This window comes from Alosa sapidissima, chromosome 3, assembly GCF_018492685.1.
Source record: "Alosa sapidissima isolate fAloSap1 chromosome 3, fAloSap1.pri, whole genome shotgun sequence".
Taxonomy (NCBI): domain Eukaryota; kingdom Metazoa; phylum Chordata; class Actinopteri; order Clupeiformes; family Clupeidae; genus Alosa; species Alosa sapidissima.
In genome coordinates this window covers 9856933-9881932 of record NC_055959.1, presented here as the reverse complement: position 1 = coordinate 9881932, position 25000 = coordinate 9856933, and the positions used below count along the sequence as shown (strand labels likewise).

At 44.4% G+C, this 25000-nt stretch overlaps 3 protein-coding genes across 5 annotated transcripts in view; 1 reads left to right on the top strand and 2 right to left on the bottom strand.

Moving 5' to 3' along the window:
• Window positions 1-11737, bottom strand: part of ift122 (intraflagellar transport 122 homolog (Chlamydomonas)) — a 31603-nt gene extending 19866 nt beyond the window's left edge. The window contains exons 1-17 of one of the 2 annotated variants that reach the window (XM_042085889.1): window positions 11547-11737; window positions 10911-10977; window positions 10711-10795; window positions 10511-10589; window positions 10105-10181; window positions 9525-9591; window positions 8927-9073; window positions 7443-7676; window positions 6321-6396; window positions 5018-5209; window positions 4143-4281; window positions 3717-3919; window positions 2715-2852; window positions 1839-2003; window positions 969-1166; window positions 562-702; window positions 337-390 (exon numbers count right to left, since the gene is read on the bottom strand). In XM_042085889.1, coding sequence (XP_041941823.1) covers window positions 337-390; window positions 562-702; window positions 969-1166; window positions 1839-2003; window positions 2715-2852; window positions 3717-3919; window positions 4143-4281; window positions 5018-5209; window positions 6321-6396; window positions 7443-7676; window positions 8927-9073; window positions 9525-9591; window positions 10105-10181; window positions 10511-10589; window positions 10711-10795; window positions 10911-10977; window positions 11547-11605 — 2121 coding nt within the window. In that variant the 5' untranslated portion in view covers window positions 11606-11737. The remainder of the gene's footprint in view (window positions 1-336; window positions 391-561; window positions 703-968; window positions 1167-1838; window positions 2004-2714; window positions 2853-3716; window positions 3920-4142; window positions 4282-5017; window positions 5210-6320; window positions 6397-7442; window positions 7677-8926; window positions 9074-9524; window positions 9592-10104; window positions 10182-10510; window positions 10590-10710; window positions 10796-10910; window positions 10978-11546) is intronic. The other variant, XM_042085890.1, reaches the window with a different exon arrangement.
• Window positions 11728-14997, top strand: mbd4 (methyl-CpG binding domain protein 4). The gene is made up of 7 exons (XM_042085961.1): window positions 11728-12054; window positions 12309-12907; window positions 13038-13103; window positions 13279-13413; window positions 13802-13951; window positions 14593-14696; window positions 14793-14997. Exons 1-7 carry the CDS (start codon window positions 11936-11938, stop codon window positions 14865-14867), a joined length of 1248 nt encoding a protein of 415 aa, XP_041941895.1. The 5' UTR covers window positions 11728-11935; the 3' UTR covers window positions 14868-14997.
• Window positions 14998-15333: 336 nt separating this feature from the next.
• Window positions 15334-25000, bottom strand: part of LOC121705106 (dedicator of cytokinesis protein 3-like) — a 42865-nt gene continuing 33198 nt past the window's right edge. For both annotated transcript variants that reach the window (XM_042085876.1, XM_042085877.1), the window contains exons 44-54: window positions 24613-24792; window positions 22635-22718; window positions 22270-22386; window positions 22036-22133; window positions 21770-21869; window positions 21127-21208; window positions 20710-20825; window positions 19759-19843; window positions 19545-19667; window positions 19133-19215; window positions 15334-18998 (exon numbers count right to left, since the gene is read on the bottom strand). In XM_042085876.1, coding sequence (XP_041941810.1) covers window positions 18363-18998; window positions 19133-19215; window positions 19545-19667; window positions 19759-19843; window positions 20710-20825; window positions 21127-21208; window positions 21770-21869; window positions 22036-22133; window positions 22270-22386; window positions 22635-22718; window positions 24613-24792 — 1704 coding nt within the window. In that variant the 3' untranslated portion in view covers window positions 15334-18362. The remainder of the gene's footprint in view (window positions 18999-19132; window positions 19216-19544; window positions 19668-19758; window positions 19844-20709; window positions 20826-21126; window positions 21209-21769; window positions 21870-22035; window positions 22134-22269; window positions 22387-22634; window positions 22719-24612; window positions 24793-25000) is intronic.

The following is a 25000-nucleotide window of genomic DNA, read 5'->3' as shown; positions in this document are numbered from 1 at the left end:
TTGAAACATGTTAAATATATATATATATATATATATATATATTTGCCTTTTTATTGTGATAGGACCGTTAGAGATTGACAGTAAGTGAGTGGGAGAGAGAGATGGGGTGGGATCGGGAAATGACCCCAGTCGGACTCAAAACCAGGTCCCCGTGGGCACTTGGACCCAAATGTGGTACGGCTGCAGTAGCCAGTTGCGCCACAGCGCCTGCCTGAAATCTAGCATTCCAACATGATCTTTTCAGAGGTGAGACTGTGAGGAGGAGAGTTTGTCTCTGGTGGGTCATTTGTTATGTCCTGAGGGGGCACTGCCCTCAGAGCACGGGCCCTCGCTCACCTCGATGCTGCTGATGAGCTCCAGGTAGCGTAGATCCCTCACCCTGATGAAGGCCTGAGGAGGGAGACAGGAAATAGAACAGCGAGAGAGAGAGAGAGAGAGAGAGAGAGAGAGCGCTTCAAATTAAAAATCAAATCACACTGGTGTCATTGTTGCTGACACTTCTCCCTCTCACAAACACAGACACACACACACATACACACACACACACACACACACCCCTACCTTCTTAGCGGTGTCAAAATCCAGACCTTCCAGGGCCTCGGTGGCCAGATCTCGCCAGTCACTGTCGGTCACGCCCAGGCAGGCGATCTGATAGGCCTCCTTAAACATGCGCCTCTCCAGGTACTGATACATGGGAGCCGACTGTTCAGAGAGAGAAGGGTCGAGGACAGGGAGCAAGGCAATCAGTCACTTCTGTCAACACAGCTGAGGGACTATATCATGTCTGTCAAGAACTCTGAGTAGAAGATGGAGTAGCATAGGAGATGCAAAGCAATAATGTGCAAACCGCACACACACACACAAACCACACACACACAAACCACACACACACACAGAATCACACACACACACACAGAATCACACACAGAATCACACACACACACAGAATCACACACACACACACACACCTGGGGTACTTCCACTGCTGCCATAGAGTAGACGTGTAAGCAGAAGATCTTGGAGCCGTTGTAGCCCACCACAAAGCCCTGCAGCTTCTGCTGGTGCACAGGGAAGTTACTGGCCTTGATGTTCAGGTAGCCGTTCCCCGAGAAACACAGCATGTCCTCACACTGGGTGTTCCAGGCCACGCTGTTCGCATTGGGCTCCTGCACATGAGAAAGAACAGAGAGAGAGAGAAAGAGAGAGAAAGAGAGAAAGAAAAAGATCATGTGACAATGTGTGAACGAGTCAGACGCCTGCCATGTTCCATCAACTCCCATGGAGTGGAACATTCGCTAACTGCCCTGAATATGATCTGAATATGATGTGAAAAGTCTAAAACAATTCCCAAACAAAGTTACAGGCAGCAGGCCTGCTGACAGCACACAGCATCACTAGTACAATGACCAGTTTGATAACATGAATATTTGACAACTTCCAGCTGCATGGGAACTCACTAGGGACTCTCCCCTCATAGATTATTCAGTTATTCATTCATTCATTAATGACGCAAGTCATGCATACAATAAGGAACGATTTCTCATCTTCAGAAACATATTTCTTAAAAATAAAGAAAAAGCATTTTTAAACACAAGAGTTTTCCTGTTTACATGTAATGACCAGAGCAGCAGGAGACTGTCTTTTAGTGAAGTTTTTCAATATGTTCTTACTGTACATTGAAGAGTTGCATCAGCACCCTTGAGAAACTAACAGTGCCCCTCTTATCTACAAGTTAAGAGTTAAAAGAAAAACCTTGACTATAGCAACCAATCAACGTTTATAACCAGCAGCAGCGGCAGAGTGACCTGCCTCCTGTCCCCCTTGTGTGAGATCCTGACCTGGAAGAGCAGCTCTTTGGTGTGGATGTCGTAGACCAGGCAGGTGTTGTGCTCGTCCACCACGGCCAGCTTGCTGCGCGTGGCACTCATGTCCAGACAGCGCACCGATGTGCTCTGCTTCAGCAGCGTGATGGCGAACGGGTTGTCCACGAAGATCTTCAAGATCTGCACACGCAGCAACAAAAAAAAAAAAGGCAGCTTTTCGTGAATACTGTGGAAGTAGGGCGAGCGCGTTTGCGGTAGAGACTTGATTGCTCTCTCCCGCGGTCACACACTCCGTGACTAATCTCATCTGGTCGTGTGTATCTGGTACAGTGTGTGTCTGTGTGAGATGTGCATTCCCAAGTGATGAACCAACAATGATATCATGAAATGAGTGAATGAATGAAATCATAAATATCACAGTGATAGATTTATGTTGGTGTGAAGTAGATTCATTCAAGATGTCGTGTGACTATAGGTGAGCTGTACTGTAAGCAGATGCTGGTCAATGATCCATAATGCTTAGAGAAAAGATGTGTTCACATCAATGGCATTTTTTTGACCAACAGAGAACTGGTTCTTCAACCGGTTCTGTTCAGAATTCTTTGAACCTTGGTGCTATCTATTGACCCAGCCTGCATTTCCACCAGTTTTGAAAAGAACCAAGAAAGCGTCATCAACAGAGTATTCCATGTATAACTGAAATGTAAAAATTACACGTCCACGTACACGTTCAGAGGGAAAAAAGGGTATTTTTTGGTACCAGCTCCAAATCAGCTTTTCCGGTTCAGAACTGACTCACATTTGGTTGAAATGTTCAACATCTGCAGCGTGAACCAGAACGGAACCGGTTCTCTGTTGGTGGCAAAGCTCTAAAAACGGTGTGGGACTCACCGAACCGTTCTTCAGGCCCACTAAAAGCCCCTCCCTCCCTGGCGGGCCGCCAATCACTTTGATGTAGCGAATGAGAGACTCCATCAGCCACTCCCTCTCTTTCACATTGGTGAAGGACAGACACTGAAGCCTCTTCTCCTACATCGACACCATGACAACACAAAATAAAAAAAAATAAAAAAACACACACCCATTAGCGCGCACACGTCACACTCTGGATTAGCACATACAGACCTGATTGGAGCTGACAGGGGGTGAGGCACAGTTCAGCAGTAATGTGAGGAAAGGTGATTTGTGGTCTGATGCTAGATCCTGCTCAGAATCATGTTTGTGCTATCGCAGAGCATTCAGCAGTCGCTGACCACAAAAACGCCTTCAGCGAAATCTCCTCTCCTCTCCTCCTCTAGCTAGCAATCATTACATTAGAACACACATACTGTACATGCACGTACACACACACACACACACACACACACACACACACACACACACACACACACAGCATGGTGCGAGCTGATGGGAGCCAGGCGGGACAGACCGTGGCTTGTGGAGGAAACACAAAACATCTGCCATTCAGGATAGAGATTTATAGAGAGCTCAGCACAGTGTTAAACATGATTTAAGGAAATCCACACTTACACAAAGGCACACCATCTAAAGCTGTCTATCAGAAAAACCACAGATGAGTGTGTCTGTGTCTCTGTGTGTGTGTGTGTGTGTGTGTGTGTGTGTGTGTGTGTGTGTGTGTGTGTGTGTGTGTGTGTGTGTGTGTGTGTGTATGTACATACAGTCTGACGTGAAAATCTAAACTATGGCTTGGTAAGCTTCCCATAACATTCTTTGGCATTAGCTGTGGTTTGAATGTATAGTCATATAGATTTCTTGGAGACACAGTGAGCCAAAGACGAATGATAAGCTGAAAGGCAGACTAAGCACACTAAGCACTGCCCACTCCTGTGCCCTGGCCGAGGGTGCTGTGCTGGGCAGGGCAGTGGGTCTGACCTGGCAGAGGATGAGGTGGCGGGAGCACACCACCAGCAGGTTGCACTCGAAGCGCCGGCTTATCTTCTCCTTGACGCGGTAGTGCATGTCCGATGAGTCGTCCGTGTAGCACTCGTAGATGAGGATCTTCTCCGGCAGCTGGATGGCTAGCCGGTTCCTGTAGATGGCGATCTTCTTCACCAACTCTCTGCATTTTATCCTCACTGGTAAAGAGGGAGAGGGAGAGAGAGAGAGAGAGAGAGACAGAGAGGCAGGGAGAGGGAGAGAAAAATAGAGAGAGAGAGGAAGAGAGAGAGAAACAGAGAGAGGAGAGAGAGAGAAACAGAGAGAGAGAGAGAGAGAGAAAGAGAGAGTTAGATCTGATGTCCTCTGTCAGGCCAGAGCGTAGAGTGTGTGTGTGCAGTGGCCTGGCGGGTCAGTCTCTACCTTTCTGCTCAGTGATGAGGTGCTGGACGATGACGTCAGTCATGCTGTCTCTGTAGGCGTAGCGGTCCTTGTAGAGGCCGTGAACGGTGCTGAAGATCAGCTGGAAGAAGGCAATGGTGCCGTCCTGACAGCCTACCACCTGCACACGCAAAAAGGCAACACAACACCATCACCCATGACGACCGTCTGAGCTAAAACAGCAACAGGCATTCCCATGATAGATAGATAGATAGATAGATAGATAGATACTTTCTTGATCCCCGAGGGGAAATTCAGGGAAATTTGTGGTGTGATCACCACAATCCAAACTCTCCAAGTTAAAAATCTCCAAGTTAAAAATATAACAAAAATTTAAATTCATTATGTATCATTTCGATGTTGCAAGATAACACTCAGTCAACACGCTGTCCTCAACAGTCTGACTTTCAGACTCAAGAAGGGCGAGTCTCTCGAGCATTTCTTATTTCACATCTTAATCTCCTCTCCTTTTGCCTTCACTTCACAGCTTGCCACCCCCCATATTCAGCACTGATTTTGCAACAGTGTAAAAACTCTCACCCCGACATGCTTCCCCTAAATTACCCATGAATCCCTGACATGATGTTTCTATATATAGGATTCAAGCATCTGGATCCTGGGCGCTTTCATGGATCAGACTGGAGGTGTAAATAACGTGACAACTGAGGTGTGAGACCACATTCAAAAGCCAACCTTATGGTCCTAACACACACAGACAGGCGCATGAGTGTGTGGCCTCAGTGAATAAATAATCAATCCCAATCTGGTTTTGTTAATCAGCCCCGAGTCACACCCGCAGGCAGGCAGACAGGCAGGCAGCCCACCCTGGGTCGGGTTGGTACTGGGTGTGTACGCACCACGTAGTTGGAGTCGGGTTTGACGCGGCAGGTCCACACCCAGGAGTTCTGCTCGCTGATGGGGCCCAGGCGCACGCCGTCTTTGGTGTAGAGTGAGGCCTGCTTGTCGGAGCCCCCCATCACAATGTACTCGCCCTTGGAGAAGTAGCTGACGCAGCAGGGGTCATAGTTCAGGAGCCGGTCCTTCCCTATCTGCGGGGAGAGAGAGAGAGAGAGAGAGAGAGAGAGAGTAGACAGGAGGGCGAGTTGAATTGAGCAAACTGTGGGAAGAGCACGCAGGCGAGAGCCAGTCCAGGGCCCATTATAGCAGGGAGGGGAGCAGAGGCCAGTAGAGGGCAGGACAGTCAGGAGCCGCGCTTCAGAACCGAGGCCAGCGGCAGTAAAGCAGAGAGATGGGCGAGGGGAGGACACGGGGCTCTGGGTCCTGTCTGAAGACAAGCCCTCCTCACATCAAAGCCGTAAAGCATCCATTTAGCTGTCCCTGGAGTGCCGGGCCAGAAGACAGAGAGGTGAAAAAATAAGAGAGGAGATCATTCCTCTAAATGGGTTCCATTGTGCAGACACTCGAGGTCTGTTTGCACAAGTCTTATGTTGGAGCTGGCCACTGCTGCATCTGTTTCTCCTCAGTGGAGCACAGCTATGGCTGACAGTACCCCCACCCCGAAATACAACCACTTCGGACAACAATCCCTTTTTTCCCCCTTTTTTTCACAGACACTATTCATAGAGCGCTAATGAAAACCGTCTGGAGTGTGAGGAGAGGCAGAGGGGAGGGGAGAGGGTGCTGGGACACAGGGAGCACAGGGCCTAGGCTTTCCACAGAATCCTAATGAGCTGCATATTTACCCATGTAATTACTACATCTCCCATGAATCCCTGGGGGGGAGAGAGAGAGAGAGAGAGTTCGGCACAAGCTCCTCAGCAGCAGCAAGTCTAACCAGCAGGGATTTCTGAAATGTCTGACGTGGTTTCACAGCCCCTTGCTACCCCTAGCCCCTTCTCCCATTCTTTTCCTGTAACGATGTATTTGTGTTTTTATGCTGTTGCTATGACAACACCATGGGTCAACGATGATCAGGGTGAATGCAAGACAGAATTCTGAGCTCTACATTCATCTGGAAGTTGAACCTGTAATCTCCATCTCATAAAGGAAGCCCATTAATCAACAGCTTAAGAGTGTCCATTTGATCATAATTAAGAGATTTAGCATCATTGGCAATGTCAGCACTGGGAAGAGCACTTAATTCAAATACATCTGTGCCGTATGAGCAGTCATGAAAATGTGGATGTAGCCAGCACTGACCTGCTTGCCACTGAGCTGATAGAATGAGAGTCTCTGGCCCCAGTCAGCCACTGCCAAAATATCATTGTGTTCATCCCTGTGGCAATTACATACAGACATCTCTTAGGCACTTTGCAATATATTCAATGAGCATGTCTGAAACATTATTAAACACATACACAAAACACACCCATTACAACATTCATAGCCTGCATAGTTCATTTGGTCTATGATAACATCAAGATCGCTTCCAGGGAATGAGATAAGCTACTAAGCAGATGAATTAATACATTATTACATTGTTACTGATACAGTATAGCCAAATCTGCCTGAGGCCAATGTATTGTTTGCTGGACTATATACGAGGCTTGGCAATCTAATTCATATAAAACATGATGAAACGTCCCCCACCATTCAGGCAAATAAGGCAAGTTAGTAATTTTCAAGTTGAGGTAAATGATCAATATTTTTGGACCCATTCTGACCCCAATATGCTCGGGGGACAAATTCTGGTACATGACAACAACGCATTTGGAGAAAGACACAACTCATATCCCATATACAGACAAGAGGGAACCAAAGATTGTCAACCAATCAGGAAAAGGATCTTGCTGTCAATCATGCACCCTGGTCAAACCAGAATAAATGTGGATGTTTGGGGGCAAACACAGAAGGACAAGAGTGTATCTGTTTGGTTTTTGAATTTCAAAACAGCTAACTTCAACAAAAATCGCTGACACCAACATTAATGTAGCTTTGATCTGGTATATCGTGCCTGTGGGCAATGCAAGAGGTGCAAAAGAAGTAAGTGAGAACTGTTATTTTTTGTGTCATCAGTGATACCATAAGATTCAGCGGATTCTTGCCTGATACATTCCTACCTGATAATTTGTTAAAACAGTATCTTCTAAAGTCTTACTATTGGGGTAAACTGCATCATAATATAACTATTTATATGTAAGGAAATGTCCTGTCATGAAGTTCATAAAAATCTCATGATCAAATGATTCTCAATTCTAAATAACCAACTTTATAACCCAATAACCAAACCCAATGAACTAAAAGTAAATGTTCATTTTAAATGAAACTGTGGAAAAGTAGCTGTTTCAGTGCTGTGGAGCTCACGGTGTGTCTCTACTGTACCTGAGTGGCCCACAGCTGTCCACCTCTTGCAGCAGCAGCTCCTCGTCTGTCTCCTGCCCTGCTCTCTCTGCCTGGCCCTCCTCTGCCACACTGCCTGTCTCCCTGCCGCTCTCTGGCCTGTCCAGCAGGAGGCCCAGAGCCTCCAGCTCCTCGTCCGACAGGCAGCTGCCCTCCTCTACAGTCTCCTGGTCCGCCTCGTCCCAGTTGGTGAAGGCCGTCCACATCTGCCAGTCACTGCCAGGGGACCCAGCTAACAACTACTCTCTGCACTAATCCTGGCTCCATATCAACATCACTCAATCATCACTTTCACTTCATGTACTTCACGCCACTTACCAACACCTGTAGCTTAGATCTTAAAGTGGGAGGCACTTGTATCATGGCTGCGGCTCAGGGCTCTATCTGTGATGAAACAGCTCCCCCTGCTGGCCATTAGCACACCCTGGCCTAGCTATCACCAGTGAGTGGCTGTGTTGTTTTTGGCATTTCCTGCAGTCTGCCCCCGCCATTCCCATGAGCTGAACTTACTATCCCCTCTCCTTGACTCTCCCCCTCATACACTAGGGACCTGCCACTGTCATGGTGAGACTATTTCAGATGTACAATAACATGACCACTCAGTCTACAGTTTGTGTGTGTGTGTGTGTGTGTGTGTTTACACTAAATGAGTGATAAAACGGGATGGGGTTACGGTGACCACGGCACAGAGGAGTGGCTGTGTGTTTGACTGTAGAACAGGGGTGGGCAAACTTTTTGGCTCAAGGGCCACATTGGGTTTTTAAAATTGGCCGGCGGGCCGCACAACAAACCCCCCCCCTCCACACACATTTATAATAGCGTATAATTTAGTATGAAAAGTATTTATTTTAATTTAAAAATATTACTTGCTTAAAAATACTGCTAATTTTATGATGTTTAACAAATGTATAAATTGTGCAGTCGCTTTAAGACAGTCGCTTTAATTCACGTTTATTTCTCAAGGATCTTCTGCCTGCTCCGCTATGGCTAGTGCTGTACCTACGGCTGGGTCCTCTCACAGTTTTTAAATGGTCAGTAGTGGGAACTACTGTTGCCTTCATGATTTCCTTTTAACAGTTTCTTATAAGGAGATATCAATGATCGACAATGACAAGCCAGCTGGAACCTGCGGCTCTCTCTCCCTCTCGTGAGTGCAGACGCGTTCCCAATTAAATGGATTGCATAATGTTCACATTAAATCTGCTGCAAAGGAGATAACTAAGAGTTAACTTAGTTTAACATAATGTTCTCTCTATTTAACATGATGTTTTGACATTGACATTGTAAACGTTCTCTAAGGAGAGTGAAAAGCAGTTTGCAGTAAAGCTAACCAACGCCGTCTATCACAGGAAAAAATAGCGAGCAGCCTGATAACCAAATGAAATGCTCGGCGGGCCGGATGAAAGTGCTCCGGCCCGCGGGCCGCAGTTTGCCCACCCCTGCTGTAGAAGAATGTGGTGTCCTACTTTGAGGGGTTCCAGGCTATGGACCAGATAGGAGAGGAGGATCCGCCCGGCCGCTCGATCTTCACCTTCTCCTCTCCGTTCTTGTTGCGGATGCTCACAACGCCATTCATCATGCCCAGAGCCAGGTACTGCCCATCATTCGTCCAGCTGTATTATGCGCACACACACACACACACACACACACGTCTGTCATCAAGCAATCTGGCATCAAAATATTTGTCTCTGTCAAAGTAAATATCTTTGCAAAGAATATGTTGAATGTAAATATTACTGGATATAATGAGATATATAGAAATATATATATATATATATACAAAACTGTAATAAAAGACAATTTAACACTGCAGTCCCTGATTTTACTGATTCATACAATTTACTATGTATTTATAAAGCTTCGACGCTACACCCTGTTCTTGTCTGACAAGATGTGAGTTCAGCATTTTGTTTTCAACTCAAATGAACAACTCAAATTAACTGTGACAAAAAAAAATTCAACCAAGACTGGCTTTCCTCCTTAAAAGCTTACAAAAAAGGCCTGTTACATTGAACTGCAAGGTTGTTTCCCAGGGTGATGCTCTTATACAGCATGACAACTCACCCACAGCATGTGATTTTGCTGCTGACTTTATGTTTGTTTACCGACTTTTGCTCTGGAGACCACAGACCTGCAGGAAACAGAACAACTTCACAAAGAATTCAGGAGGGGAAAAAACACATTCCCAGATCCTGTTTTATAAATTGTGCTCCTCCTATCATACTACAAGCAAAGATTACATTGGCAAAGGTTACAAAGGTTACATACAAAGTTTGCAAACATCAGATTTACACATTATCACAAATCAAACTTTTCATAATGGGTAGGGGTAGCGTAGTGGTTAAGGCTAGCTTGCAGTAGCCAGAAAAGTTGTGGGTTCAATTCCCGACTTCCACCGTTGTGCCCTTGAGACACATGTACCATAAGTCGCTTTGGATAAAGAGCATCTGCTAAATAAATACTGTAAATGTCAATGTAAATAATGGAAATGCAATAGAAATAAATAATTACATTATCATTAAGACTAGACACCATTAAAACTTTTTCAGTATCAAGGATGATTTCTGGATGTTACTTGGCTGTCAGGTGGTTAACCTCCTTTTTAGAAGAGAGGCTTTGTGAGTACACTGGCTGCTCCGCTTACCAAAATCGCCTGAGGAACAGGAGGCCAACTGATGAGTAACAGGGTTGTACGAAACACACTGAATAGAGTCATTGTGTCTGAGAGATACAAAGTAAAACAAAGAAAAAGGCAAAGCAAAATCATTCAAAAATGTTGACACCTGTCATTATTCTTCAAACTATGTTCTAAAATACACACTTGGGCCTGTCATTCATTTTTATTTGCTTTAAAAGCCACTAAAAGTACCAGTGACAAATTAAGTATTTTAAACAAAAACTTAACCAAACTTAACCAAAGAAAAATCCCTAAAGGCTACAGACCACTATGAAAACAACCAATTTTCAAAATCTACATGCAAGATTAAAGGAGAATTAAAATACGTGCAAGATGGCAGGTACACTTCACTGATCAGGTGTAGCAGCCTTACGTATATTTAAGAATTCCCTCAAGTTTTGATGTCCAGATGATGATGCTCTTGTCAGCAGAACCTGACGCAAAACGCTTTCCTAAATAAAATAAAAAAGTCATCAGAATAAGCAGAGTTAGAAGAGGGGAAGGAAAGAGACTGATCTATGAAATTGTACTGCCATAAGCTATCTTTACTTGCAGTGATGTAGGCCTACTAACCATCTTTAGCATAGGCCACACAGTAGACAGTGTCCTTGTGTCCTTTTAAAGGCTGTATCAAGGTCCCATCAGATGTGTCATACACCTGAAACACAACACAAGTGTTGCTAAGAATGTGCTGAAGTAAATAAAGGATATCAGTATGGCTATCCATTTCTCAGTCATGTCATTATCAATTTTGAATAATGAGCATCACTAACCAGCACCCTGTTTCCTGCAGCTACAATGAGTTGAGAGCCATCCGGTTTGAAGGCTATATCATAAATACTGCAGTAGGGAGAAATGTGTAGTTACAGCACAACAATCAAGTCTCATGTGCCCATTTTCTAAATGCAATTTGTTGCAATACAGCAATACAAGACAGTAACATCTAACGTTGATGTTAACAAAATGTATTAAGTTGCATAACATAATATAACATAAGTTACGTTCCATTGTTTTGTTTTATTTTGTTCAACACTGTAGACTGTTCTCTAGCCAACATTATCAAAATGTAAGCTACCAGTAATTTGGCAGCTACTGACGTTAGCAAACATTGGTCACCATTTGTAACGTTATCTACACAAAATGACATATCTAATCTAATTCTAGTAAGATCATAAATACAGGTATAGAGACAGATTTGGCAAGAACCAAATTTATGTGCACGTCAAAACATCTGGTTGGTTTCCCATCCCATTTATATGCTATCCTGCTAAGTTAGCTTTTCAATGGGCAAATCCTCTAATAGTTTACATAGTAACCGCCGTTGCTATCCACCTTTCACGTTAGCTAACTGTGGTTAATGTTAGCCACAAGACATTTCATACGAGTAAAAGAAAAACAGTTGTTCATACCATTGCTCAACCTTGTCACGGTCGTGCACTTTATCGATCCACGTTGGAACGGCTCTCATGGTCTTAATTCAAATAACTTTGTTAGAAAAAAGCTCGCCAGTACAGATAATCTGTAGCCCTTCTTTCTTACTGATGCAAAAAGTAGCTATGCTAACTAGCTAGCCAAGTGGCTTGTTTACATGACAGTCTGCGAAGCGAGCATGCGCACCTACAGTAGTAGTAGTAGCCCATGCGCAAGAAGTACAGCGGAAATCCGTCTGCATTTGTTTTTGATGTTCCTTAGTATTTTCCTTTCAGTACACTTTGGCGATATCTTAAGTCACAAATGATTTCTATGATGACCGTGCTGACCAAGTCATGAACTTACACGAGAAGTAGCAAGTGATGTGATGATGGCTAAAGCCGAAGTTAAAATCGCTGACACCAGTCTACCTCTGGGTTGGACCCGAGAAGTAAGACAGCGCAAAGAGGGGAAAACTGCTGGGAAAACAGATGTCTACATCATTAGGTACGGATAACGTATGGATATATAGTCTTGGTGCTACAGTGTGTTCAGTGTACAAGTGAGAGTCCTATGTCTTTATTTTCATGGAGATGTGGCACATCCTGCTTTAATCTTGCCTGTTATATTAGGCTACCTCACATGTGGAGTAGGGCGTCTGCACTAGCAGGCTACAATGCAGTCAGTGAATGTATTAATAATATACTTTTTTGGCCAGGTGATTTGGACATTATTACGTAAAATCAACCTTGACTTTGTAGTCCACAGGGAAAGCGCTTTAGGTCCAGGACATCTCTGCAAGAGTACCTGCTCTCACAGGAGGGCAGTACACTTGGGCTTGGGCTGCCACTGAGTGACTTAAGTTTTGCAGTATCTGTGACTAATGGGAAACCAGCACCATCAGGGAGACCAAGGGAGAACCAAACCAGAAAACGGCGAAGTCGTGAACTGGTCAGTGATGCCTCACGGTATTTCTCTTCTGAACTGAATGGTTCAGCAGCACCACAGACCCCAGAGGCCAAAGCAGAGGAGAAATGCACAGAAGTGGTGGAGAGGAGGCTGAACATGAACGGGAGGGATACATGTCATGATAATGACAACTCAGAAAAGACTGATGTTGTTGAGACATCAGCACCTAGCCTGAGTGTGCAGTCTCCGTCTGAGAGTGAAGGAGAGGAGGTAGTTGCAGAGGAGCAAGAGGATAGGACAAGAGAAGATTGGACTGTTGAATCTCATAAGGAAAGCGAGCAGAGTATCAGCAAGGGGCAAACAGATGAGCCCACTGAAGGGGAGGAGAGGCTTCAAGTCCCGTCACAGATCGCTGGGGAATCCAAATGCCACTCCCCCATCAGAAGCAGCAGTGAGCTTCACAAACCAATAATTTAAAAATGAAAACATCAAATTGACTGGAGTTATCCCATGATGCTGTTTTCTGTCACTCACTCACTGGTCAGTGAAATCCTGTGTGTTTCTCTGTTGTTCCTGTTTAGAAACCAGCCTGGCTGGGGACAAACGCACGCGTAGTCCTTACTTCAGTGGGAAGTCGCTGAGAGCCTGTGAGAAATCTTACATCTTTGTAAATACTTTCCTGTACACAATATACTGGATAGTGTGTGTGATAAATAATCCAAGCTGTAGCATCCTCACATGAAACATGAATATAAAATGTGTATGTATAAATTAATCAAGATAATGAAATATGAAAAGACGTGCTATTTCTGTTTCGTTTAGGCTTGAGTCCTCCCAAGCGGAAGGCATTCAAGAAATGGACCCCTCCTCGTTCACCGTTCAACCTGGTACAAGAAACCCTCTTTCATGACCCGTGGAAACTCCTGGTGGCAACTATTTTCCTCAATAAGACCAGTGGTAAATATAATAATTACATATAACAGATGCAGTTTAATTTTAGAATCTTTTTTTTCCCCCAAGTATGTTTTTTGGGGCTTTTGCCTTTATATTGATAGGACAGTAGAGAGACAGGACGCATTGGGAGAGAGAGATGGGGTGGGATCAGGACTTGACCGCAGACTGGAATCAAATCTGAACCTGAACCGCTTGCACCACAGCTTCCTGGAATGTTTTTTTTTTTTTTTTTTATTAAATGTAATTACATGTTTAAATGTTGTATGGTGTTCTCTGAAGTTCTCATTTACTGAAAGTGTTGACTGCTAACATACATTTTCCATGCACCTCCCTTGCGATCTGTATTATTACCATGAGTATTTTACAAGTATAGGTTGTACTGTCTGTGCAGGTAAAATGGCATTGCCTGTGCTGTGGCAGTTTTTCGACGGCTTCCCAACTGCAGAGGTGACCAGGAAAAGTGACTGGAGACCTCTGGCCGATCTTCTGCAACCACTGGGCCTCAACACACTTAGAGCCAAAACCCTGATCCGGTTCTCTGGTGAGGTTGTTGTGCACACATTAGAACCACGTAGGGCTGCACAATATAGGAATATCTAATGGTGATTTTTCTGACAGATATTGAGATTGTGATTTGATTTGCCATATATATGAAAGTCAAGCTTCAGTTCAATATTACAAATTTCTCTTTAAGTTGGGCCACTTCTGATTGGTGAGCATGCCTAGTGCCTGAGAAGTACAGCAGTCCTGTTAGATGAGCTTCACGGTCTGCCAAACATTGAGGATGACCTGAATATAAGAATCATATGGCAATGGCAATATGGTGGTGACAAGATTAACCATTGGGGCAGACTTGCAAGCCGCACAAATAATTTGTTCAAATGGCATGTTTGATTAAAAATCGATTAATTGTCACACATATTGTCTTGATTAGATGTGCTAAACATGAGAACAATCAGTTGTCTTTTCACAGCTCCACATATTTCAGTGGAAGACAGAACATCACAACTTTCCAGCAACAACATTCCTCCCTAGGGCAAACTTTAACCATGAGGATAGCCTATGTGTTCTTAGATGCTCAAATGCACTTTACTTTTGCACTTAGACTATTGGTGGCCATGTTGTAAGTGTTAGCAGCTTCATCCATTTGTGTTCATGTGTTTTAATTTGTCTGCTCATTAGATGAGTTCCTTTCCAAGCAGTGGAGGTATCCCATTGAGCTCCATGGAATTGGCAAATACGGAAATGACTCTTACCGCATCTTTTGTGTGGAGGAGTGGAAACAGGTGAGAGACGCAAATCTTAACACATGCATTACCCACTAGATGCCTTCATCTATAAAAGAGGAAACACATACAGACTGCCCAGCCACATTGTTGCAGGTGACGCCTGATGACCACAAGCTGAACGACTATCACGCGTGGCTATGGGAAAATCATCAGGCCTTGGGAATCTGAAAAAATGGAAAAGGACTCCCTAGTGTATGCTGGTCTACATACACTCATTGCTATATGTGTTCTTCCAGTTCCATGCATTTTAGAGACAAAAAGCTTTAAACTAAAATTGTAACAATAAAATGACACATGTCAGTGGTGTAGTTTGAATGTTGTGTTGTTTCCTAAATTTGTGATATTTAGAATGTCTTTACTCTAAACAGTCGTATTTAACTGTGGACTGTTAGTTGTAATAGGGTAAGGATAATTGAGAAGAAATAATTTTGCTTTCTGCAGAAGTTGTTCTTGCATGCAAGAAAAATACACTCAACATCCCCCCACTCTTTTAGTAGTTAGGTTAATCATTTATATGCCACACGCAGTTAGGCAGGTTACAAAATGATGACAATGGATGCCATTGAGTGGCAAAGGGGGGGTTGTATGTGTGCTATGGTTAATATAAAAACACAACATAGACATGAAACAATAATGCACTATTTAGTAGCATTTTTATTCAACATAATTGAGTTACAAGCAGGTTGTATAATTATAATTGTGAATAGACAGTACATGTTTGTGTATGCATGGGCTGAGTTTATTTTCATTTTGCAAGAACAAATTTTACTCTGAAGAAAAACCTATGAATTCCACACCACATACACATATTTGAGTGTGCACAATTTGAAGATGAAGTCCACTTACTTTTGTAAAGATGTTGTAGAAATCAAAACAGAATTTGTTTCAGCAGCAAGTGTAAGGACAGAACTGCCTTGTTAAAAATGTTTGTAACCAGATATGCATGAATCATTTTTAAGAGGGTCTGGAGGGGTAACTGCCTTTACACAAACACAATGCCAGGTGTAGGTCAATAAATGAAATCATAGGATTTTATAAATGTCAAAAATCCTTTACAACCCCAACTGGAATGTATTTTGTTTAATATACATGAGCCACGATTGAGATTGTGCTAAAATGTTCAAATATTTGCCAGGCTATTATGAGGTATCAGATATTGATAAAAAAGAGTTTTGAATTATGACTCGGAACGATGTTTATTCATGCAGACACAATATGTACAAGATAGCACATGTTCCAGTATATAAATTATTGAAGTTCTAATTATGTCAATTCTAATCATTTTGTCCATTTTAAACATTGATATTGACAGCATTTGGGAGTATTTACACAGAACAAAGACGGTACCATGTCTGAGGTCACTGGAAACATCCTCTTTCCTCTATCTTTTTGAGCTCATGCCTTTCCCATAATGCACTCTTAATTTATCAAACCTCTCTCAAAAAACTTTCGCTCCATACGTACACAGAGTTCAACCACTGAACACCTTTGCTGGTGTCCTGAAATACAAAAATAAGAGTCTCCTGAACACAGAGTAATACTTTATGTAAAACGGCAAGGCGCACTAACATGGTTCAATATGAGGGAAAACCCACCCCCCACCAAACACCACCCCAACCAGAGCCCTCCAAACCAGTCCTCAAGTGAACCACATCAGTGTGTGAAGAAGTGACATTAGCCAGAACTCCAGTGAGAAACTCAAAGGAAATCCAGAGTGTTTGGACCCACTCTGTCTCTCAGAATAGTCTCTCCTATGATTCTAATGTGAGGGGAGAGGGAGCTTGGGTCGGGCAAGCATACAGTATTCACACGGCAACACTTCAACTACACTTCTCGTCACGGTGAGAAGGACCAAACACAAATATCATTGACAGAAAGCGTGGCGCTTTCAACAAGGCAGGAGAGTGCATATGAAAACTTCTCGTATCAATATGTGATGATGTGTGATCACTGGGATGGACCGATCTCTTTGTGGGAGACGACGCATCATCATGGGCAAATCCAAGCAGGCTGGCCAACTATGATGACATCATGATGATTATGAGGTGTCAGCAGAATGAGAATGCGTTTAAGGCCAGGAGGCGTTTTGGTATTTTAGAGCCGTGTGTGTGTGTGTGTGTGTGTGTGTGTGTGTGTATATATATATATATATATATATATATGAGTGTGTACGTGTGTGAGCGAGTGAAGAACACCTGTGATTGATCATTTTTTCTATGTGCATCACACATACACAGTTGTGTTTTCACAGCCACACATGCATGCACACACACACACACACACACACACACACATGTCCACAGGAAAGTTTTCACATGGACCCCATAAGAGTCTTGGGAAAATGCCATCAGTTGTTGAGTCTAAGACTGGCAAAAGAAAATAGATACTTACAGTGTATTATCCTCTTGGGGGATTGCATATACCCCCCACATATCTAAACTAAGCAGGAAAACAGCCTATCATGCAGGATGTCACTATTTCAGTCCTGTCAAATCCAAGTATCAGTCTTTTCTTGACATCCACGTACCCTGGGTATAGTGATATTGCTAATATATGTTTCATGAGATACTCTTTGCCAGTGTTTGTATATATATATGGAATTAGTCTCTAAAAATGCAGTTTGTGGAAATGTGAAAGTTTGTGCAAACATTTGTGTGTTTTTAATCTGGACATAACAGCCAGAAAAAAGGTGCTAATATGAATGAGGAAAATGGCACACTTCCAAAAGCACAGCATGTGCTCGGCACTAGCATCATTGCTTAATTGGTTGTGTGACTTCCTGGGAAGATTGCCGATGAGTTGCCGACGGTCTCTATTAGGTTGTCGTGTATAAGATCTCAATTAGGTGATGTGAGGGCATTAGATTACAGCTACAGATCACGTGTGACCACCGCACCATGTGAGCATCTATAGCTACTAGTGTTGGCTACTCCGCGCCATACTCCTCCACACATCACATCAGACTTCAGCGCACTTCCCCAAGCCCTCTTCTCCCCATCATCAATGAACACCGACAGTTCCATATCAACACCAAAACCCAGAGACCATTCCTGTCTCTTCACGTTGACTTGGTATGTCATTTAAAATGCTTGCCCTTGAATCCGCCTTGAAGCCTATCTCTTCCTAAAACGTTCGTTCTAAAATCCTAGCCCCTAATCTTGCTGCTATCTAACCATACTGTCAACCCTGTGCTTGACCCTGATAATCAGTTGTGGGAAAATGTGGGAAAAGTGAAGAGGCAGGCGTTATTTTGTGTTTCACTTCACAAAACATTCAAGTGTAAAAACAAACAAGCATGCTAAAGGACTAGCTGCACAAAAAACTGTGTGCTCAAGGGCTATATCTCTACAGAGTATGAGCTGGTGGCGGGGGGAAGGTGGGGTAGGGGGGTTATGATTATTAAAGTCTTGTGAGGATTTATGGTGGAGCGGCAGGAGATGAGAGCTATTCAATGAAAGCAGCTTCTCAGAGAATATTTATAAACCAACCCAGCCTCCGATCAGGCCTGCATCCCCCCCTCTGAGAAACTCACACTGACACCCTGAGCACAGGCTCTGTGTAGTAAGCTCTGCACTCCAGCCGGTCTCCCCCCTCTCTCTGATTGCCATCCAAACTGCAGGCCTCCATCACTGTACTCGGCCAGCGTTGCCCTCTCCTCCCCCCTCACCCGGTGCTCTCCTCCTGCTCCTCGCGGATGCGCTGCTCCCAGGCCGCCCGGTGCAGCTCCCGCTGGGTGTGCGGAGGAGGGAAGATCCGGCGGGGCAGGGGCACAGGCTGGACACCGCTGCCACTGCCGACGCTCGCCGACTCATCGTCGCTCAGCACCCCGGCGCCTCCCACCACGCGCATGCAAGGCTTCGGGGGCGGCGTGGGGGCTCCGGATCGCCGCAGGAAGGCGGCAGCCCCTCCTCCTCCTCCTCCTCCTCCTCCGACGGCGGCGGTGTGCGGCAGTTCCGGACACAGGGGGCGCGTGGTGCAGGACGGGTCCTGCAGGCCGTCTGACTCGGTGGCAGCATGCCCGTGCGGGTAGTGCGGGTGCGGGTGGTCCTGGGCCGAGCCGAAGTGGACGTGCAGGTAGGCGGCAGGCTGAGCGGGATCCTCTGGGCTCCAGTAGTGGGTGGCCGGGAGGTGGGGTGCCGGGTCCAGCTGCTCGGGTCGGCTTGGGGGGTCGGAGTGGCTGAAGATGCTCTCGCTCAGGGAGGAGACGCCACTGCTGGCACTGCCCGACAGGGTGGAGTTACTGCCCCCCAGAACTGACAGCGGACTGGGTGGAGAGCCAGGAATGGGGTGCAGAGGAGACTAAGAGACGACAGAGAGAGAGTGAGAGAGAGAGAGAGAGAGAGAGAGAGAGAGAGAGAGAGAGAGTTCAGGTCCTCTGTCTTTCTGTAGGTTTATGTGAATACAAGACTTGCATGAGAACACCCTTATCTTACCTTTCTAATAGAGCGCATCGGTAGAGCTGGGGGTATATCGTTCATATGTTGTTGAAACGCATCAAAGTGCATCAGGAAGTGACCTGAAAAAGATGAAGCAATGTAATCAAAATTTTCTTGTGTATGCCAATATAACAATGGAAGAACAATTAGGCAAACTAAAGGGGTCTGATTCCAACCAAGAGCAACTAAAGTAATCAGAAAAAAACATGTTTGAACATGTATGGCTGAAGACCTGTACTTTGGCAGCCAATACTTCTCTGACTGATGTCATTCTGTTGTCTCAACCAAGCATATGCCACAACAGAGACTCCAGCACCCAGGAATATTTTCCTTGCTCCATAGGGGGGATCCCCTCTGTAGTGTGCACCTGCAGAATGTGAGGCAGGGCTAATATGTTTGTGTCTCTCACCCTGTGGGAAGTTGCGCGGCGGTAGCATGGGGGCCATCAGACTGGCCGGGTTCTGCAGGTTGAGCCCCGGCTCTCTGCCCTCTGACCCGTCTAAGCTCCAGCTGCTGGGGGCGGCAGGGAACCCTGCGAGAGGACACAGCTCATCAGCGACCGCGGGGGCAAAACTCAGGTCCACTCAGTGCCAGGTGTGCATTAACGTTACTGCATGGCTTACCTCTCTCTGGGAATCCAGTGTGACGATCGCCACATGGCTTACAAGGACTTCCTTGCTGTTGTAGGCCACGCTGGACATTGTTTGTCTGTGAACAAGTTTACATTTCACCTCTTTTATTGATCCCAACAAACTCTCCTGTGCCCAAACCTTGTCATATTTGAGTGCATTTAGACACAAAGTGATTCTGCTGATGGCTTTCAGTTACAGGGGCGCATACACTCTATGCACAGTGCATGCACAGTACAGAAATGCATGAACCACTTTTATCTGTTTTTAAATTGTATCAATATATGTATATTATCAAAATAATATCTATTCACTTAGAAGAAGAATGATCGATGCTTGACTGAGGTGCGTTCAAATTGGCAAATGTCTGCAAACAGTTTTCTACTTGCCTCGAGTTCTCAGTGAATGTTTGTGAACATTCACAAACAGCTGGAGGAGGTAGTGGCAGTACGAAATGGAATACAAAATCGTTCAAATTTAACTGTTCAGAGAAAATCATGTTTAGTTTGAATGTTTGCTTCTGTTCAAGGAATTCAAATGCACCTCAGATGTCAGGTGTCTGAGTGTCGTACCTGTGTGTTCTCAGTAGTGTTGTAGTAGTTGGCATTGTTAGATATGAGTGTTGTACAGTAGTGTAGTAGTTGGCCTTGTTAGATATGAGTGTCGTACCTGTGTGTTCTCAGTAGTGTTGTAGTAGTTGGCATTGTTAGATATGAGTGTTGTACAGTAGTGTAGTAGTTGGCATTGTTAGATATGAGTGTTGTACAGTAGTGTAGTAGTTGGCATTGTTAGATATGAGTGTCGTACCTTTGTGTTCTCAGTAGTGATGTAGTAGTTGGCATTGTTAGATATGAGTGTTGTACAGTAGTGTAGTAGTTGGCATTGTTAGATATGAGTGTTGTACAGTAGTGTAGTAGTTGGCATTGTTAGATATGAGTGTTGTACCTGTGTGTTCTCAGTAGTGTTGTAGTAGTTGGCACTGTTGGGCCTCTCCCTGTGGGGGGGTAGCAGCATCAGCAGCTCCCGGCTGCTCTTTGTCTTATCTGGTAGGGAGGGTGAGCCTGGCGAAGAGACAGAGGGATGAGAGAAAGGGGCATGACAAAGTGTAAACATGTGAAATATGGCTGCACTCTCAATATCGTTTTCATGAACATGCATGGCGTAAAAAATGTACAACTTCGAAGAGTTTACAGTATCTTGGTTCACAAGTAGGCTAATTAGTTTCTTTTAAATTTTACTATGGAAGGTGTGCTGAGGTATGTTTTTCCTCAATAATGTCTTTGTAAAGACTTGTCAGTAATTGTTTGGGGTAGCACTTCTACAGTATCCGGCTCTTCCTCCATGGTGGCGGCTCCTACTGACCTCTGGTGCTGGAGGGAGCGGAGTTAATGATCTGAGACGAGGAGGACCGAATGGAACTGAGACTCGAAGAGGAGGGGCTCGGCTGTGGAGAGAGACGAGGAAGTGGACAATTAGCACATACTGATCCGATATACACTAACCAAGATGTCATGCATATGATGTTGGGTCTATTAGCTGTCCATTTACTTGAACGGCTTACACTTTTGTGTACTGTGTGTGTGAGTGTGTGAGTGTGTGTGTGTGCGTGTGAGCGTGTGAGTGTGTGAGTGTGTGTGTGTGTCAAGTCAAGTCAAGTCGGCTTTATTGTCAATTTCTTTACATGCACTGGTCATACAAAGAATTGAAATTTCGTTTCTTACTTTCCCATGCAGACATAGACATACTTTAAATACAGACATAAACATACTTTAGACATAGACATAGCCATAGACAATAAAAAAATAAAAATATACAGACATACCACATACAGACATTAAAGTGCGAGACATATAGAAATATAGAAATATAGTGTGTGAGTGTGTGTGTGTGTGTGTGTGTGTGTGTGTGTGTTTAGAGAAGGACTGTGTGTGTGTGTGTGTGTGTGTGTGTGTGTGTGTGTGTGTGTGTGTGTGTGTGTGTGTGTGTGTGTGTGGACTAGACAGACCTGCATGTGTGAGGTCTCCTCTGTGTGCTCCATCAGTCCATCTGTCAGGACCATCAGAGGTCCAACCTCACCGGTCAGACGCAGAGAGCCCTGGAGAGGACTGCAGGCACACACATGGATATGATCAACAAGCATGAATTAGACTTCAAAATGTTTAGTGCGTTCATGTGTGTGCATTTATATGTGTGCGTGTGTGTGTGTGTGTGTGTGAGTCTGTGTGGGTGTGTGTGTGTATGAGAAAGAGAGCGAGAGAGAGAGATTTAGACCTGTTTCTATGTAAAAGCCTACTGCTCTCAGGGCTGTGTGTCACAATGCTGCGGATCCCTGAGCAGGCAGGACTTAACCTATCAAGAGCAGCGACACCCTGCAGGAGAAACACACAAACACACACACACACACACACACACACACACAGAGAGAGAGAGAGAGAGACAAATTAATTATGGAGTTTGTACTCTCAAGTGGATACAGTTGAATGCGTTAATGGAGTTTAAGCTCACGTGGTATAGACTGTTCCTCATCACATGGAACTGATCAATGAGCTTTTTGTGAAGGGGACGCATTTCTGGGTGCACCAGCTTCTCATGGAGTGACAGGCCCACACCTAAAATGTGCACCTGAGAAAAAAAGACAATAAGGAGCATGAATTTGAGTGACCCAGATATATTTGTATATTTTGTACTTTGTATGTTTGTGTGTGTAAAGCTTGTACAGTGTGTGTTACAGTGGGGGTGGTTGCACAGCGTGTGTGTGTGTGTGTGTGTGTATGTGTGTGTGTATGTGTGTGTGTGTGTGTGTGTGTGTGTGTGTGTGTGTGTGTGTGTGTGTGTGTGTGTGTGTGTGTGTGTGTGTGTGCATTGCCCACCTGTTCCTGCATCAATTCCTTCAACTGTGTTATTTTCTCTGCCTCCTCAGGGTGGCTACTGATAAAATCTTTATCAAAGAAAGCCTGTGAAAACAAAGGGAGGGAGAGGAAGAGAGAGAGAGAGAGAGCAAGAGAGAGAGAGACTTTTACATAAATATGTTTTGTGAAAGCATAATTATTTTCACTTTAATTTCCATCTGTCATTCTCTATCTTCTATTTGTAAACCCAGGAACACACATAGCCTCTCGCTATTGTGATGCTGACAATCCTTTATCAGATTGAAGACACCCACAGGTAAACTGTTTAATGAAGAGATTGCCTGAAGGGACACATAGGCAAATGCAAGCAGCCCATGTACAGTCACGCTTCAAGCTACAGTAAACTGATTTTTATACCTCAATTATGAAATCAGTTATGGTCTTCCAAGAAAATCCTTGCCACCCTCTGGAGAGATGTGAGGATATCTTCACCCCAGCGTGTATCTAGGACACCTTTAGATATGCTTGGGGAGCATGCAGGACAGGCTTTCAACTTTACAATGATAGTATTACTATGAATAGTGTTGAGGCCTGCTCATGACCTAAAATAACCCAGGCAGGCTGTTCTTTTGCCCTCGCCTTTACATCACTACATTCCCTGTCCATTTACTGCCCATTGGTTTCTCTCTCGGTGGCTGTAGAGATCTCTTTTTTTAAAGTATATATTTTTGCCTTTTTTGCCTTCATTTGGATAGGACAGTGAAGTATGACAGGAAGCAAATGGGGTAAGAGATGGGGTGGGATTGGGAAATGGCCGCAGCTTGGACTTCCGTGGGCACTTGGATCCAAACATGATATGGGCGCTGTAGCCAGTTGCGCCACAGCGCCCCCCGGCTGTAGGGATTCTTTTTTTCTGAGGTACCACGAGATTGTCAGCAAACTTGTAATGCAAGCTCACACAGACTAGTTGTGTGTGATTTCATTTCATATATGATTCCAAGCTGTTCGTGTTATTAGCTAAAGCATGTCAAGGGCAGTTCATTCCACTGTCACTTCTCAGTAGGCATGGGCCAAATGATTCTATTCCGGGAATCAGTTCTTTCAGTTCCCTTCACCTTCACAAATCGTTCGTTTGATTCGTTCTTTCAGTTCTTTCAGTTCCTTAAGTCAAAATATGCTTTAGAGCACCGCCTTGGTTGTCTTAAGTAAAATATCCTTTAAAACACAGTCTCATATGGTGTGTTACATCATTTATGTAAATATCAAGCTTAATATTAAGCACATAAGTGCCTTTTTTCATAAATAAACTGAATGGAATTCAGTAAGAATCATATGGCGTTTTTCCAAGTTATAGCACTTGCAGGCAGGCACGTAAGTAAAGCCAGCCCTATCAATTGTTTACCCATAGCAACGTGGTTGCTACCTGCTGTTACTCTCATTCACGTTTTAGACTCAATCGCGATATACGGTCGAGGGAGATGAAGCTCTGTTCGTTTGTATCTTTTATTACGTGACCATATTTTTGTATGTTAAAAAGAACCAGTTCTCTTGTTTTGGGAATCAGTTCTCGTTGTTCACCTTCGGGATTCGTTCTTTCTGACCGAATCAGTCGCGAACTGCCCATGCCTACTTCTCAGATCTACTGGCTCTGTAGATGTAGATAGCATGGAACACTGCTCTGACCCCTGGAGTAATCATCACCTAATGTAATGCCAATGCAGTGGCTATTAAAGCAACACCAAAGCACTTTTCCTCTGTCGCACGCATGCTATTTGTTTATCCAGCACTGGCTTTGCAAATAGCGATGTCCACAGACAAGTAGAGTATATTGCATGATTTTATGAAAGTATGGTGTATTGCAACATGAGAAGCAAGTCAAATTTGTAGTTTCTTATGTATCATTCCATCGAACTACAGATCCTCTACCCGATCTGGCAAACTACACGTGGGAAGGTTTTCTGTAGTGTTGTTTGTTGTTGTTTATGTGTCCTGTCCATACCTCCTGGTATCGGGCGATTCCTCCATTAACAGCAGCGTCCACGACCCCATTCAGACACATGCTGAGTAGGTTAATGTTGCCATTGTGATGGCGGTGCTGGTACTGGCTAATGAGGGTGCGCAGCTCCTGGTTCTTGTTCTCTACCACATATATGGCGTTCTCCAGAGGACTGACTTCCACCTAGAACACAAACACACAAACCACATGAACATATATATTATGTAGGCTACACACAGGCACTACACACAAATGTATGCACAATGTCACAAACTACGTACAACATACGCTTCTGTATTACCAGTAACATTTCACGGTGATGGCTAACTGAAGGCTAAATGAAGGCAATGTAATGCTCACATTTGACAAAGCTCTACATTTGAAGCAGACT

Coding starts and splice junctions, on each gene's coding strand:
- mbd4 (XM_042085961.1), top strand. CDS start 11,936: ATGATGGCTAAAGCCGAAGTTAAAATCGCTGACACCAGTCTACCTCTG. Junction 12,908..13,037: donor CTCCCCCATCAGAAGCAGCA/GTGAGCTTCACA, acceptor GTTCCTGTTTAG/AAACCAGCCTGGCTGGGGAC. Junction 13,104..13,278: donor TGGGAAGTCGCTGAGAGCCT/GTGAGAAATCTT, acceptor TGTTTCGTTTAG/GCTTGAGTCCTCCCAAGCGG.